Source organism: Syngnathus scovelli, chromosome 14 (genome assembly GCF_024217435.2).
Source record: "Syngnathus scovelli strain Florida chromosome 14, RoL_Ssco_1.2, whole genome shotgun sequence".
NCBI classification, from domain to species: Eukaryota; Metazoa; Chordata; class Actinopteri; order Syngnathiformes; family Syngnathidae; genus Syngnathus; species Syngnathus scovelli.
Genome location: NC_090860.1, coordinates 12,601,197 through 12,616,010, shown reverse-complemented (window position 1 = coordinate 12,616,010; position 14,814 = coordinate 12,601,197). Strand labels below are relative to the sequence as shown.

Genomic DNA, 14,814 nt, shown 5'->3' with positions numbered 1-14,814 from the left:
AAAGTTTTCCTCATCCTCTCACCGGGTAGCTGTGGATTTTGAACCGATTGGATTACTTTGACCCAAGGTTGTCTTAATTATTCTGAGTTGAGCATTTTTCAGTGTTTTTTGATGGTTGTGATGTTTTCTTGGGGGGCAGGAACAAGGTTAGCGATTCTCAGTATGAGACCGGAACAAGTCCTTGTCATAAAAAGTAGTATTAAACTTAAATGAAACTAAAAGAGGCGGTGAGGTGGAGCGTTGTTTGATGCACTGTTCAACTGCACTGTGATTATGATTCGAGGCCTGCATATTTTGGCGCAGGAACAAGGTTAACCGTTCAAGGTAAGACACCGGAGCAAGCTAATGTCAGTAATATTGAGTTTATATAAAATTAATGTGGAGGAGAATTTATCATTGCGCCGGTGCACTGTGGCAGTTGGGGTGAGGCGGCATTCTTTGGTGCAGGAACAAAGTTAACAGTTCGAGGTAAGGTACAGACAGGAACAAGGTTATGTGGTTTTTATATGAAACTAATGTAGCAGAAAATGAGGAATTGTCGCAGTTTGTTTTGCATACCAGACGGTTGCGTGGCGACGTCTCGGCTTTTCAGACTTTCTCTGTCGCAGGAACAAGGTTGACGTTTCTAAGAAAGACACAGGAACAATATGTCAGGAAATTAAACGCTTTCTGAATTTCCCAGAAAAAAAGGTTTTACATGATACGAAAGCAGTCGAAAATGAGTCGCTGATTAGTAATGTTGTTGTGGGTCGCTTTTTCTGTGCTAGACAGCTACAGTGTGCTACTCCCCTGCAATTTTTGGCGCAGGAACAAGGTTAACAATTAAAGGTAAGCGACCGAAATGAATGTCGGTAAAGCTGGTTTGATATGAAACTAAAGTGGCGGAAAATGAGCAGTTGCATTATTTTTTTTTTTCCCACAGATTAGAGTGTTGCATTGTCACTGTTACTTCTGCGAAAAACATTTTTTGTTGGCGCAGGAACAAGATTGACTGGCTTGGTTTGTCACAATAACAGCTTTAAATGAAACTAAAGTGCAAGGGAAATTGCATCGCGTGGTTTTGGGTGAGGGGAACTTAACTGCAGTTTTCTTGAGACGGTTGGAATTGATCATTTCCTCAAGTGAAAATCTTCCGTTAAGCTGATAAAAAAAAAAAAAAAAAAAAATCAAGGTGCATTTACAAAAATACATGTCAGTTCATTGAGGACAAAATCATATTTGATGTATATAAAAACACAAAAGTATTTTAAGTTTTGTTCAACACTTAAATGTTAGTTAACTTGAAGACTGGACATTGATTTTACTGTTGATAAAAATGTAATGTATGTACAGCTAGCTAGCCGTGTCATACTCATCAAACTAATATTTATATAAATATATAATATTTTAAAAAGATGGATGGTGATAAAAAAATTGAAATATATTTCTATTTGTAATTTTAGTATTGACACATGAAGTCGACGCACAATTTATCTTTGTGGGCCGTATCTGGCCCCCGGGCCTTGGGTTTGACACCGGTGCTTTAAGGCCTCCATCAGACTGAGGTTACTTTGTGCACGCACAAGACAGAGATGAAAGCTGAGAGGGTCGACAGGTTTCTGTGCTAGCTCGGCATCTCTGTGCTCGTACGACAGAGCTTTTTTCGGTGCAGGGACCAAAATCACCGTTTTAGGTAAGAAAAATACAAACTGAGAGACTTTTACTGAGCAAGCAGAAGTGTTGTGTGTTTTTGAGGGCTTTTGTTTGGATGACTGTTGATTTAAATTGAATCAAGATGTTGATTTGGGTAAAGTTGAAATGGAGGTTTTCTTGGCTCTGAGCCTCTTTTTTTTTTTTAAATCTACTCATATGAGAATTTTGCAGGTGCAAGATCTTCCTTTAGCTGTAATATCAAGTATTCCAGAAAGTTGAGTTCGAAATCTTTGACTTTGTATAGGACCAAGTTTTGAAAGTAGAAAAAAACTCACAATTCTAATGTTTCTGAAAAAAAATGAATGTCTTAATTTTGCAATAACTCACTAATTATTGGCAACAATTATTTTATCGCTGTTGGTACTAATTCCTTTTATTGTGAAAGTCTACATATGACAATTGAGTTATATTTACATACTATAAATAATTAACTGAAAATATTTTGACTGAATTCAAAGCAGAAAAAAATGCTACATAATTTAGCAAGAATCATTCCAGGTGATTTACTTTTTTCCTGGCCACATGAAGACCACATTGAAGTGTTATGTTATTTTTTTTCATAACTAATAACAATATCAACCAATAATCGGATTGATTTGTGTGTCGGCTCCATACAGAACCAAACGTGGCCATTGTGCCGCCCAAAGTGACGATATTCCCGCCTTCGCCTCACGAGTGCACCAACGAGAAGGACAAAGAGACCAAGAAGAAGACGCTGGTCTGCATCGCCACCGACTTCTACCCCGACCACATCAACATAGTCTGGGTGGTGGACGGGAAGGAGAGGGTCAGTGGCGTGGCTAAAGACCCCGAGGCCCAGCAGCGAGGGGGGAACTACAGCATCAGCAGCACGCTCAGGGTCTCGGCGCACGAATGGCACAGTAACGTGAAATTCGAATGCGTCGTGAAGTTTTTCAACGGGAAGAACTACGACGAATATACAGAGTTTATCCACGGAGAAAATGGTGACTTAATCACATTTGAGCCTTGTCTTTGATGATAATCAATGACCTGACTATTAATCTTGTCTTCTCCTTTTCGTTCAGCTAAAGAAGACAAAGTCACCCGAGGTGAGTTTTATTTTTCGTTTAGTCGAAATGACTTACTTACTCAACGCTGTCCCGTTTTTTGTCCTCCAGAGGGCTTCCTGAGATTGGCGCAGAGTGCCAGGCTGTCATACGGCGTCCTTATCGCCAAGAGCTGCGTCTACGCCGCCTTTGTGGCCTTCCTGATGTGGCGTCTCAGGATTGTCGTGCTCAGCCGGGAAAAGGAACAGGACAGGAAGGACAAGAACAAATCGTACTGAATTGTCTTTAATATTTCTAACATCTCAGTTAATGTGGTTGAACGTTTTTGGTATGGAAAAGCACTTCAGTTTGCTTCATCAAAGACCCCAACTGGCCATTGATGTTAAGACAAACTTGCTGAAGTTTTATTATTTGTTGTAGGTGCCATCTAAAATAAAAATCCCACTGAAGGAGAAACAATTTTTTTTCTTTTTTGACTCACTTTGTCCAATAAAAGTCTAGCAACAACAACAACAGGGTGCTTTGCTTGCCTTTTTTAAGAATTTACTTCTTGTAACGAAGCGGTAAGAAACACGTTTCTGTTTTTGAGCCGAATGAGGTCGCACAACAAGAGAGGATGTGGTCACTGCGCTCACGCAGACAAACACATGCACGCACAACTTTCCACTTACTTCACCGCAACCTCCATCAGGCACCTGTGTGTGCATGCACAGCCAGGAAATGAGAAGATCAAGTGAAGCGACACTTATTTCATCAAAACATCATGTTCATTGTTGCTCCTTTTGGGAGCATATCAAGAGAATTTAAATCCAACTCACTCCATTTGTGTCATTTTTAAATAAACAATAAATGTTTACTTCCAATTTTGACATGTGGAATAGAAATGAATGAACTCATCCGATACACAAAATACCAATAAAACATGTTGAATTTTTTTTTAATTAAAATACATATTCAAATCAATTCATCCGTTATATTTTCAAGAGTGCATTGTCATTGTAGCCTACTCAGATGATGTGCTCATTTTCACCAATAACTCGCACTGTCGCCCTCGTGTGGCACAAGTCGGCAATGCAACCAGCACACTCACACTGTGACATCATTGTGAACGTATTGGTTTTATTGTGAACATTTTAAAAATAAAACACTATGATGAAATGACAAGAAAACATCGGCACGACGACAACGTTGGAAAGGTGACACGCCCCGTGTAGCACCCGAAAATGGAGCGTCACCGAGCTAACCTGTCACCGCTGCGTGCTTGGCGGGCACAGCTGGCACAACAGAAGGCAGCGTAGTACTGGTTGGTGCACAGCCGGGCGTAGACCACCAGCTCACAGTTGGCCAGTTCGGGCTGGTCCAAGCATGCCGTAGCCGATGGTGATGTCATAACCCCGCCTGAAATGCACAGCCAGTCATTAAGTACATTTGAATTGGAAGGATTGGTCGTGGGTGTACCTAATGAAGGGACCGGTCGCGCAAAGGGCTCAGCTACCTGTTTGTAAATTTTTGAGGAGGCGCACGTCAGCCGAGGCGCTGGCCGAGTAGATGCCGGCGTAGGCGTTGCACGTGTAGGTGCCCTCGTCGGATGCCTGCACATTGTTGAGGATCAGGCTCCCGTCGGCAGACACCTGGACCTTACGTCCGTCCGGACGCACTGGGACGCCGTTCCTACATCAAATGCCATGATGATGAAGATGATGACAGAAAAAAATCAGTCCAAGGTTCAAGGTACCGCGGCAATTTTAAGAGTGGGTTTAGATTACCTGGACCAGCCGATGCTTACGTCGACTCCCGACGCCACGCAGGGTAGCAGTGCCGTGCTGCCTTCAGGTACTTGGATGTTGTCGGGTGCTTTGGTGATCCGCAAGGCAGCTTGCCGAGTATAAAAAAAATATATAAACCAGTTGTTGGTCTACATGTGTTGCTGCAGCATTTGTGTTCAAATCTGTGACGTGGGATAAATTCAAGTCTGACAAACGACTTGTTCACCTTGAACTCTGAGCTGTACGCGTCTCTGTTCCAGCTGATGCTGCGTGGAGGCGGAGCAAGTGTACACACCGGCGTCCTCCGTCCGAAGTGACTCAATGAGCAGTGTGCCATCTAACTGCTGGACAAACCTTCAGCACACATCTTTCATAACTTGATGAAGGATTGAAGATTGTTTGAAGTCATTTTATAAAATGTGACTGGCTGTTTGTAGGATATCCTGAAAATGGACATTTTTTACTTCAAATACGGAGCTCACCTGGAGTCGCTGAGTGTGCGTCCGTCTCGGCTCCATTGTACGCTGACGTATCTGAGTGAGGTTGCGGGTACGACGGTGCACGGCAGTCGGGCCGTCTGTCCCGCTCGCATCTCCAGCAAGGATGGGGCCGAGCGCTCCAGGGTGAACCTGACAGGAAACACAACACACCGGTCCCTCTTCCTCCTCGGCAAAACTTCAAAATAAAAGAGATTTTGTTCTCACCCTGGCGAACGTTCGTCCGTCGGCAAGGGCGTGGGTTGCGGCTGGGACGCTCCTTCTGGTCACAGGTTATAGATTAGGAAGACATCAGTGACACGGCAGGACGCAAGGCTTTACCTGAGACAGTCAGGTAAACGTAGCGGTGGTCTCTTTCCTGCTCCTTGGTGGCCACACACAAGAACCAGCCTTCGTCCGACTTGCTGACAGGACCAAGCAGCAGCGAACCGTTGGGCTGCTGTTGATGTCTAAAGCAAAGACACAAGGATCTGAATAGAGAACAGAGAAAATGTAAACGTTTTTAGAGTGTCATGATTGACCTGCGTGACGTCAATGCGGCTCCATCCTTGCTCCACTGAAGCGCCACGGTGGAACTGGGCGGTGGGTTGACTCTGCAGGGTAACACCACCGTCTGGCCCGCCAGGGCCTCTACGGCGGACGGGTCCGACTGGTCAATCTTGACCTGGGCTGGCAAAGTCAAACTGGGGCGAGCAAGGAAAAGGTCACTTTACGTTTCACTTTGACGTCGGTCAAAGTGGGCGTAAAGAGTGCCACGCAAGCAGGTGACAAAAAAAGACGCATGCAGACGAGACAACACCAACACAATGATACAGTGCAACCTTGACTTACGATTTCAGTTTCGTAAATGTTTGTCATAAATATTGTTCATATCTCAAGTCATCTTTTCCCATTGAAATGAATGCAAATTCCATTATTCCGTTCCAGCCTCTCAAACATTTGCAGATTTTTTATATTGGCTCTTTCAACAAGAAGAATGGCACTCTATCGTATTGTATGGTAAAAAACTGAATATTAAGATAAAATGTAAATAATTAAATATAGATGGGGTATAGCTAAACTGTACTAATTAGTTTTATGCAAATCAGAAAGAATGTAGAGTATGCCTTTAAGTATTGTTATATTGTCTGTATCTTCATAATATTTTTTTTATAAGTGCTGTGACATTGATGCTAGTTTTGTTAGCATGCAGTGGCATTTCGCATTATGTGTTAGCATTTAGCTATCAGACAAAGGTATGTGGTTTTACATGCAATTCCCTTTGTTTTAAGATTTGATTTTGTCAACTTTAACAGGGAGTGACATCTGCATAGGACACGCTTGTAACTCAAACAACTCTTAAATTGGGCCGCTCGTAAGTCAAGGTAGTGCTGTATCGTTTCCTTGAGGTTTCTAGTGACCACACTCGGACGAGGACTGGTGAGCATCACAGCATGTTTTTATTAGTTTAATGGTGGCAACACAGTGTGAGATGACAGACAAACACAAACAAGTGAAGGCGGGGGGCTGGTGAGCTCATGTCGGGTTGGTTATGGGAACACAAGTGGGGTAGGACGGGGTGGTGTCTACACATTTTTTGCAATTTGGTTCTCATTTGAGGGGGGTTAGAAAGGGTAGAGAAGGTGGTGACTGGAGTGGGTCATTGGTTGTGGAGTCGGGTTACTTTGGGGAGCAACCCCCCCCCAAAGGTTCTTACCTGGCCGCGGGGATGAAGTGCTTTTTCACGGTGACAAAGTGAGGCCTGCGGGCCTTCAAGATGACGCGGGCCTTGTGGGCAGTTTGGGCCACGCTGGATGCTACCCTCTGGGCGTAGCCATTGGAGCGGCCATTGCCGTTTCCGTTGCGGTGGCCATTTCCGTTTCCATTTCCGTTGTAGTCCTCGCCATTTCCGTTGCCGTTTCCATTTCCGTTTCCGTTGGCGCGCAGTCCGTATCCGTTGGAGCGGCCATTTCCGTTACCGTTTGGGTAACCATTTCCATTACCGTTTCCATTTCCGTTTCCATTGCCGTTGGAGTGACCATTACCGTTTTGGCCGTTACCGTTTCCATTTCCGTTGGAGCGACCGTTGCCATTTCCGTTGGTGTGCCCGTTACCGTTGCCGTTGGGTTGGCCGTTACCGTTACCATTTGAGTAACCATTACCATTGCCGTTGGTGCGTCCGTTACCGTTTCCATGTCCGTTACCGTTTCCATTGCCGTTTGAGTAACCATTACCATTGCCGTTGGGGTGGCCGTTACCGTTTCCATTGCCATTGCCGTTGGGGTAGCCGTTACCGTTTCCATTGCCATTGCCGTTGGGGTAGCCGTTACCGTTTCCATTGCCGTTTCCATTACCGTTGGTTCGGCCGTTGCCATTTCCATTGCCGTTTGAATAACCATTACCATTACCATTGCCATGGCCGTTACCGTTTCCATTGCCGTTGGGGTGGCCGTTACCGTTTCCATTGCCATTTGAGTAACCATTACCATTGCCATTGCCGTTGGGGTGGCCGTTACCATTTCCATTACCGTTTGAGTAACCGTTACCATTGCCATTGCCATTGCCGTTGGGGCGGCCGTTACCGTTTCCGTTTGAGTAACCATTACCATTGCCATTTCCGTTGGTGTGGCCGTTGCCGTTACCGTTTCCGTTGGTGCGGCCATTACCATTGCCATTTCCATTTGAGCGGCCGTTGCCGTTTCCGTTTGTGTAACCGTTACCGTTACCATTTCCATTGGTGCGGCCATTACCGTTGCCATTTCCATTGGAGCGGCCGTTTCCATTTCCGTTTGTGTAACCGTTACCATTTCCGTTTCCATTGGTGTGGCCATTTCCATTTCCATTTCCATTGGTGCGGCCGTTTCCATTTCCGTTGGTGTGGCCGTTGCCATTTCCATTCCCATTGGTGCGGCCATTACCATTGCCATTTCCATTGGCGTGGCCGTTACCGTTACCATTTCCATTTCCATTTCCATTTCCGTTTCTGTGACCATTTCCGTTTCCATTGCCGTTTCCATTGCCGTTTGCTCTGCCATTAGGCTCGTGGCAGACCCTGTGGCACTCCTCCTGTGTTGCAAAGTGATTGCTGTTGCCGTGGCAGCCTCCGTACCAGAATTCGGTACACTTGCCGCTTAGAACATCAAAGAAGTAGCGCGCCGTCCAGCTGGAGCAGGATCCAGCGGCCTTAGGCAGCGAGCAGATGGAGCGCTCGACTGGAGGAACAAATAAATTTATTTCTCAGATGACTATAGCGCGAGCGGTCGGGATTGTTTTTGTTGACACTCACAAGGTGCGGGTGGGTCACGGCAGCCCTCTCCATTGGGCCCGGCAGCGGGGGTGGTGCGGTCGTAGCAGCACCCGTAGGTGGTGGTGCGGCACTGAACGGCGTTCTCCGAGGGGATGTAGGAAATGATCTGAGCACACACACAACAAACATCATTCATAATTAACCCAGTTTCATAATATTAAAATTTACATTATCAATTCAATATACAAAAAAAATGTCATTCATTGCAATTAAGTGTTCTATTAATGCTGCTATTATTGGAGGTCTGTAAATTCTACCTAGCAACAACTGACAAGGTCAATTTCGTCTTGCAGGTTCAGTGGTTCGCTCACCGCACTTGCGGGGTAGTCGGTGCAGCGCTGCATGTTGCATTTCTGCTGATCGGTGGGTGCCTGAGTGTACTGAGCGCAGTAGGCGTCCTCGACCACGCGGGGTCCCGACTCGTCATTGTAGAGACAGTCCACGCCGCGATACTGGATTCCGCCTCCGCATGCCACGTTGCAGTCGGCCCACTCGCTGGTTCTCCAGCTGTGGGGAACCGAAAAGTCAGTTAGTTGAAGAAAAAAAAAAAGATCAAAAGGCTCAGATCAAATTTCATGTTGTTACATTAAACTGTCTCACTCACGCGTAGGTGACAGGGCAGGCCTGAGGGTTGCAGGTTCTGTTGCTCTCGGGTCGGGCATAGTGCGGGCACAGGTAGTCGGGCACGGCCTCGTTGTCGATGGAGCAGTAGACGGCTCTGGACTGGTAGCCTGATGATGGCGAACACACAGCAACATTTTCAAACATGAAAAAAAGGCACGGAATAAAATCTATTCCTGGAGATCGGATTTCCCACCAATTCCGCACTCTTTGCTGCAGGCGGACCAAGATCCGAAGCTCCAGGTGTATCCCTCTGCGGGGTGTCCCACGGGAAGGTAGTACTCGTACTCCACACCCTGGTTGGGCTCCTGGCTGATCAGCTACGACGAGAGCATTCAAGAAGTTAACCATCTGGACAGCCACAGGCAGAGCTAAACAGGGGGGCCGTGGGGGCACTGGACTCCCCTCTGAAATATGCTTGGGCATCATGTTACATGGTTTGAGACCCCGCCAAAGACGCATTCTCACCTCCACGATGAGGGGCTCGGTGGTGGGTCCGCGGCCGATGATGGACTCGGGAAGGTTGTCGCCCTCTACGCCTCGTTGGTAGTACAGCTTGGTGCCGGCAATTTGGGCAGCACTGGTGAACTCCAGGGACCAGTGACCGTTCAGGTAGTAATCTCCTTGCAGGTTCCTGACAGCTAATTTCACGGGGACAAATTGCCGGTGAGACTTTTTAATATTTGAAAAGGACTATTATGTTTTGATCGCAATTCATTTTTGGTGCATTTTTTTTTTTAATGCGGTGTTTTACCGAGGTAATTGCGTGAAGGGTGTTTCTCCCTAATGCTGATGGAGGTGGCTCCAGCGGGGATGGTGAACATCTGGTTGTAACCTGCAGATGTGGAAAGCGGGCTTCAGACTTTGCAGATGTTATACTGAGGGACAAAAAAGTGGGCCGAGTACCGTACCGTGAGCAAGACGCTGCGTGTTGAAGGTGTTCTTGACCAGTGAGCAGGTCTGTCCATGGCCTCCGCACTGCAGGCAGGGGTCCTCCTGCACGTGGGAGTCCAGATTGTTGTCACAGCCCATGCGCTGAAAGATACAAAAAGGGTTTGGCATTTATTATTTCAGTAAAGGATTTTTGGGTTCTGGAGACCATGATGCTGTCCTACCCTGCAGACTCCCTCCACACAAATGTCAAGGCGTCCAGGATGGCAAGGTGTTCCGTCCTTAACGCTGGCACTGTGGCGGTAGACAAAGTTCTCTCCCTTTGGCACGCAGTTCAGCTCGCAGGGGTTCTCGGCTGTCACCAGCAAAAAAAATGATAATGTGTTCATTCTCATATCAGTATTTTTTAATTTTCTATTCAGGGATTCATATATGATTTCTATATTATCAATGATTGAGTGTGAAGTTACCTCCGTAATAAGGCACCCAGCTGTAACGTGACCCCTTGAAGTCAGTCCCATCGAACTGGGCGCACTGCTCCTCACGGTAATCCTTAGTTCCCGCGGGACACTCCTGAATAATGATATTGATCATATCATATAATCCAATTGATTGATTAATGGCTGTATTGATAAAAAGGTGTTTGTTTACCTGAGTGTTACAGGCCAGGTAAGACTTGTCAGGTCCAACACAGTTGTAGCCTCCGTCGTTTCTGTTTAGAGGAAGTAGAGACCAATATTCATTTTAAATAATCATTTAAGAATTTGTTTTTTCTGAAAACATAAATCTATTAGCAAAAACTGCAATTAAATAAAATATTTAAAAAAGAAATGTCTCTTAATATTAGAAGGCTCAAGCCAAAGACAAACAAAATTTGATGTACGCAGAAGGCAAATGAGTTCATCAGCCACAAATAAAAATAATTGAAGGGCACAAACCAAAATGATGTGCGACTTTTCCGTATTGCCCCTCTGAGGTTTTTATCCGAGCCACAACTGAAAATCTAAAGAGACGACGCGCCAAAAAAAGAAGCTTGTTGTTTGACTTGAACGTTCTTCCTGCCAAAACACGCAACGACCGTGCCAACTCGACACATACAGTGTGTGTGTGTGCGTGGGTGCAGAAAACTATTAACAAGAAAACTTCTTGTGCCCATTCAGGTATGGCCTCGTGAGACTTTTTTTTGTGGCTTTATCGTAAACTTTTTTTAAAACTATTGAGCCCACTTGAAACCAAAGTGTCAGACTTCCCATACCTGTGGGTGATACAGCGTCTGCTTCTGACCATCACACCACCGCCGCAGGTCCGACTGCATGGTCCGTATGCACCCCACCCCTCCCAGTAGTCCTCAGCGGACACCTACGCACACATAAAAAAACTTTTAAGACACTATTTATACACACTTTATATGTGAGGTATCATCTAAGTGTTACCAAAAGGGCTGGAGCCAGGACCAGCTGGAGGAGCAACAGAGGCAGCATCATTGTCGTGAATTCCCTGGAGCAGGTACAAATATGTACAGTTTATAGATGAATCCGATAGCGTTGCAGTTTGAATATTAAGACTGCAATTTAAAGATGAGAAAATGTACTACTTAATCTTCCATTTTCTACTTTTAAAGACTTTTTGCTTCCTTAAATTATATTTTTATTCACCCTTCGATTTTTGACCCGAGTGTTCTTACTTCTATCCCTTCTTTAAACATCTTTTAGTTCCTTAAATAGTTTTGTCCTTCAAATCTTGGAGTTTATTTTATTATAACTGTATTTTATTTTTCAACGTAATTTTTTTTTCCCTTTACTTTTAACTTCTTTTTATATTTCCTAATCATTTTTTACCGTACCTGACTCTTACGTCCTTGCTTAAAGAATTTCATTTTTATAACCGTTTACTTTTTTAAACTAACTTCCTGTTTATCTCTTTTACTTTGTACATTGTTGACATGTTTTACTTCCGTTCGTGTTCGTCACGTCAACTTGACGGCGTTAAACAAGTCGTAAATCGTCCCATTTCCTTTTCCTCCACCTCACTTTTTTACAACTTTCCAAACAAGCGCTCTCCGAAGAAACCACGGAGACTCGGTCGGTACTCACCGGGCTCGGCGCAGTCAAAATCAGTCTGGTTCCGAAGGTTCCCTGTAGCTGGACTCAGTCCGACAGATGAGTCCCAAAAGAGCCGCGTTGCCCTCATATATACTGGGGGAGTGGGATGAAGAGGTGATGAGGAAGGAGGGAGGGAGGGAGGGAGGGAGGGGGGGGGGGGGGGGAAGACGAGGATGTGTTTGGATTTGCGCATGCGCATAGAGAGCCTATTTCATTCCCCACCAATTTGGTCAGGAGTAAGTCACATTGTGTCCTAAAAGTCCAGTAGAACCCGCGGGATGAAGTAAAAGAGTAATAATTACTTTGTTTTTGTGATGTTTCAAGTTTTTATACTTGGCTTGAGCATCGTTTTTCATAATTCTGAAGATGTCAATAGTGACTAATGCAGGCCTCGGTCACATTAATGGAGGAAAAAATAATTGAGATTCATCTTAATCTTTTTTTTTTTTTTTTTACTTCTCAAAAATTGACATTTGACTACAGGTTCGGGAAACCAGAACTACAAAGTGGTTATAAAGTGGTTAAAAAATGATTTAAGTATTTGTACTTAGTTACTTAATGCACTAGAGTTTTTGGGTGCTTATTATGGCGGACACGTAATAGCAGGCTGACACTCCAGCACCACTACAATTTGGACACGGTCAGGATGATGAGGACATCTTATACAAGAACTGCATGTACTATACTATCATTTATTCGCGCCCACTTTGTCATTTGATTACAAGTTGACCAAAAGCCTCACTTTCTATTTAAACGCCTCGCTTTTTATATTTCAAGTAGCAGGCTCTTTAGGTTTAAAAGGAGCGCAAACTACTAATTGGGTCGAGGCTGTCAAGGCACCAGTATTTATTTTCAGACTGGACGCAAACAAAACAATAGTTTTGGAATTGATATGCATTCATTTTCAGAAGAGCTTGTTATGTAAAATGGGTGTGGGTGTGTTGTCTAAACTTCTAAACATCTAAACTTGATACCCTACTTTGAGAGACGAACTTGATTTTAAACTGCTCTGCTCTTTCGTTTTGTTGATTTGCTTTATTTTTTAATAAGCTTTATTTATGAATGGCCTAGCCCATGTGTGATTAAAAAAAAAAAATCGAAGTTCATCACGTTGGCTGCAAACGATGGCCACCGGGTGATTTACAATGGGAATGGTCCGAACTATAGCGAGAAGGAAATTTTTATTTACGATGCTCAGATGGTGAGGAAATGATGCATACATAAAAAAAAGTCACAAAATGTCTGTAAATTCATGACATGTAACAAACAAGTTCATAAATAAATGCTGAATGTCCACTTTTAGCGACGTCATGCACAAATATAACGACATTGTCAGAGAGATGATGGCCTAAAATTGTGATGAGCTCACGCGAGAGGCCGGGACACCAAGACCACCAAATACTTCCCGCCCTGAGTATTGTATGTATTCTTGAGGTAAAATATATACATATGCATTCATACCGCTGTTGTACTGTACATAATTCATGGGCGGAGCTAGGAAAATTTCTTTGGGGGGGGCAAGGGGAGGTCAGCGGGTTTACAAAACAAAAAAATAGTTTTATAAATCCAAAATATTTTCCAAAAAAAGCTGATAAACATGCAGTACATTTCCTCTATTGGGGACAATAGGAAATGTGGAAATAAATTCCCGGAAATATCAGAAAACATCCAGAGGTCAAAGAGGGGCACTGCCCCCCCACAGAGCTCCACTAGTGGTCTACATACTGTGATTATATTTTCCCCAAGTTATGAATTTCCTCATGTTGTCCTAATTTGTAACAACAACGTATCATGCGTGTCGCGATGAAAAGCTTAAAATGTCGTTTATGAGCGTGAGTTTTTGAAAAGGCTTCCCAACGTGACAATTTAGTTTGGCTTTTTATAATTAAACGACATTAAACCTAAAATTGGGCCTTTAATTAGCAGTATTCTATCATAAAAATCAAAGTAAGGGCAAATTTTACTGGCGACGTTGGTTGAAACGTGAACAAAAATAACAGCTAAACAGGATTATTTGGGAATTTTAAAGAGGAAATGGCGAGCGTACACCCTTCACTCATTAAAAAAAAAAAAAAAGAGATGCAACGAGGTATATAAATAAACATTGTCTGTAAAGTATAATTGTCAGATTTTGTCAAGGATGCCGTTCTCTTGACAGGATCATTACCAGTGTAACCAGTCCAAACCACGTGTGTTTTATATGCATGTGTATGTTTACGCCATGCACTTCTCAGCAAAATAGTTAAAACCCGCACTTCTTTTTTTTTTTTTTTTAGGGAGGTGACTTGGGGCCAACATTAAGCCTCCCACGCAGCAGCCAGTGGTGGCGCGTTGATTATAGCACACAATGTCAAGCGGACTTTTTATATCCTAGCTGATTGTATAGCACAATATCCCCTCGTCAGCGACTTTAGTTACAACGTGGAAAGAGTTCAAAGAGTTGATGATGGAGAAAAAACAAAATTTCCATCCATGCACAACATGCAGCCACAGAATAATATTTGGGCGAGAAGCAATTTGGTGGCATTCATTTTTAGAACCAGGCTGTAACAAAATGCTGTGGTACATAATATAGATATTAAAATATTACAAAAAAAGCAATATTTTGGTAAAAGGTGTCACCATGTATGATATTTTTGTATCACAATAGAGCCACAATTTGGTATAGTCTCAATTTTAAAACATTTTTTTTAATAATTAATTTTTAATAATTAATTGTGAAGCATTACTACATCTCCATATTTTGGTACAAATTTGTTTCACCTAATTTTTTTAATTTTTACATTAAAATGCAAAATTTATCACATTGCAATGTAAACAATTTCACATTAAAACATGAAAATGATCACAATACAATGTGACGTTTTTACATTATAATGTAAAATTTAAGTTAAACTGTCATAAAACGTGAATTTTAAAAATTGAGCAATT

The 14,814-nt window shown here is 43.5% G+C and overlaps 1 protein-coding gene across 6 annotated transcripts; it reads right to left on the bottom strand.

Annotated features, from left to right (window-relative positions):
• Nucleotides 1–486: 486 nt before the first annotated feature.
• On the bottom strand, nucleotides 487–14,577 carry paplna (papilin a, proteoglycan-like sulfated glycoprotein). 6 transcript variants are annotated; one of them, XM_049740665.2, is made up of 23 exons: nucleotides 11,875–14,577; nucleotides 11,215–11,278; nucleotides 11,037–11,140; nucleotides 10,433–10,493; nucleotides 10,252–10,354; nucleotides 10,006–10,136; nucleotides 9,802–9,925; nucleotides 9,645–9,725; nucleotides 9,359–9,531; nucleotides 9,087–9,210; nucleotides 8,874–9,000; nucleotides 8,581–8,776; nucleotides 8,249–8,375; nucleotides 6,680–8,174; nucleotides 5,505–5,666; nucleotides 5,305–5,432; nucleotides 5,191–5,242; nucleotides 4,969–5,115; nucleotides 4,713–4,840; nucleotides 4,487–4,595; nucleotides 4,216–4,391; nucleotides 2,799–4,118; nucleotides 487–1,140 (listed from the first exon to the last, which is right to left on the bottom strand). In XM_049740665.2, the coding sequence occupies exons 2-22, from the start codon at nucleotides 11,263–11,265 to the stop codon at nucleotides 3,952–3,954; spliced, it is 3,966 nt and encodes a 1,321-aa protein (XP_049596622.1). In that variant the 5' UTR covers nucleotides 11,266–11,278; nucleotides 11,875–14,577; the 3' UTR covers nucleotides 487–1,140; nucleotides 2,799–3,951. The 6 variants fall into 6 exon arrangements, with proteins under 6 accessions (XP_049596622.1, XP_049596619.1, XP_049596620.1 ...); XM_049740662.2 differs by having other exon boundaries at nucleotides 5,191–5,245; nucleotides 11,875–14,576; XM_049740663.2 differs by having other exon boundaries at nucleotides 2,803–4,118; nucleotides 5,191–5,245; nucleotides 11,875–14,576.
• Nucleotides 14,578–14,814: the final 237 nt, after the last annotated feature.

Bases quoted from the DNA above. Each gene is read 5' to 3' on its own strand.
- paplna (XM_049740662.2), bottom strand. From the start codon at position 11,265: ATGATGCTGCCTCTGTTGCTCCTCCAGCTGGTCCTGGCTCCAGCCCTT. The intron at 11,141-11,214 runs GTAACACTTAGA...ATGTGTGCGTAG, and splicing joins TCCTGGCTCCAGCCCTTTTG to GTGTCCGCTGAGGACTACTG. The intron at 5,433-5,504 runs GTCAATCATGAC...TCTTTGCTTTAG, and splicing joins GCCGCATTGACGTCACGCAG to ACATCAACAGCAGCCCAACG.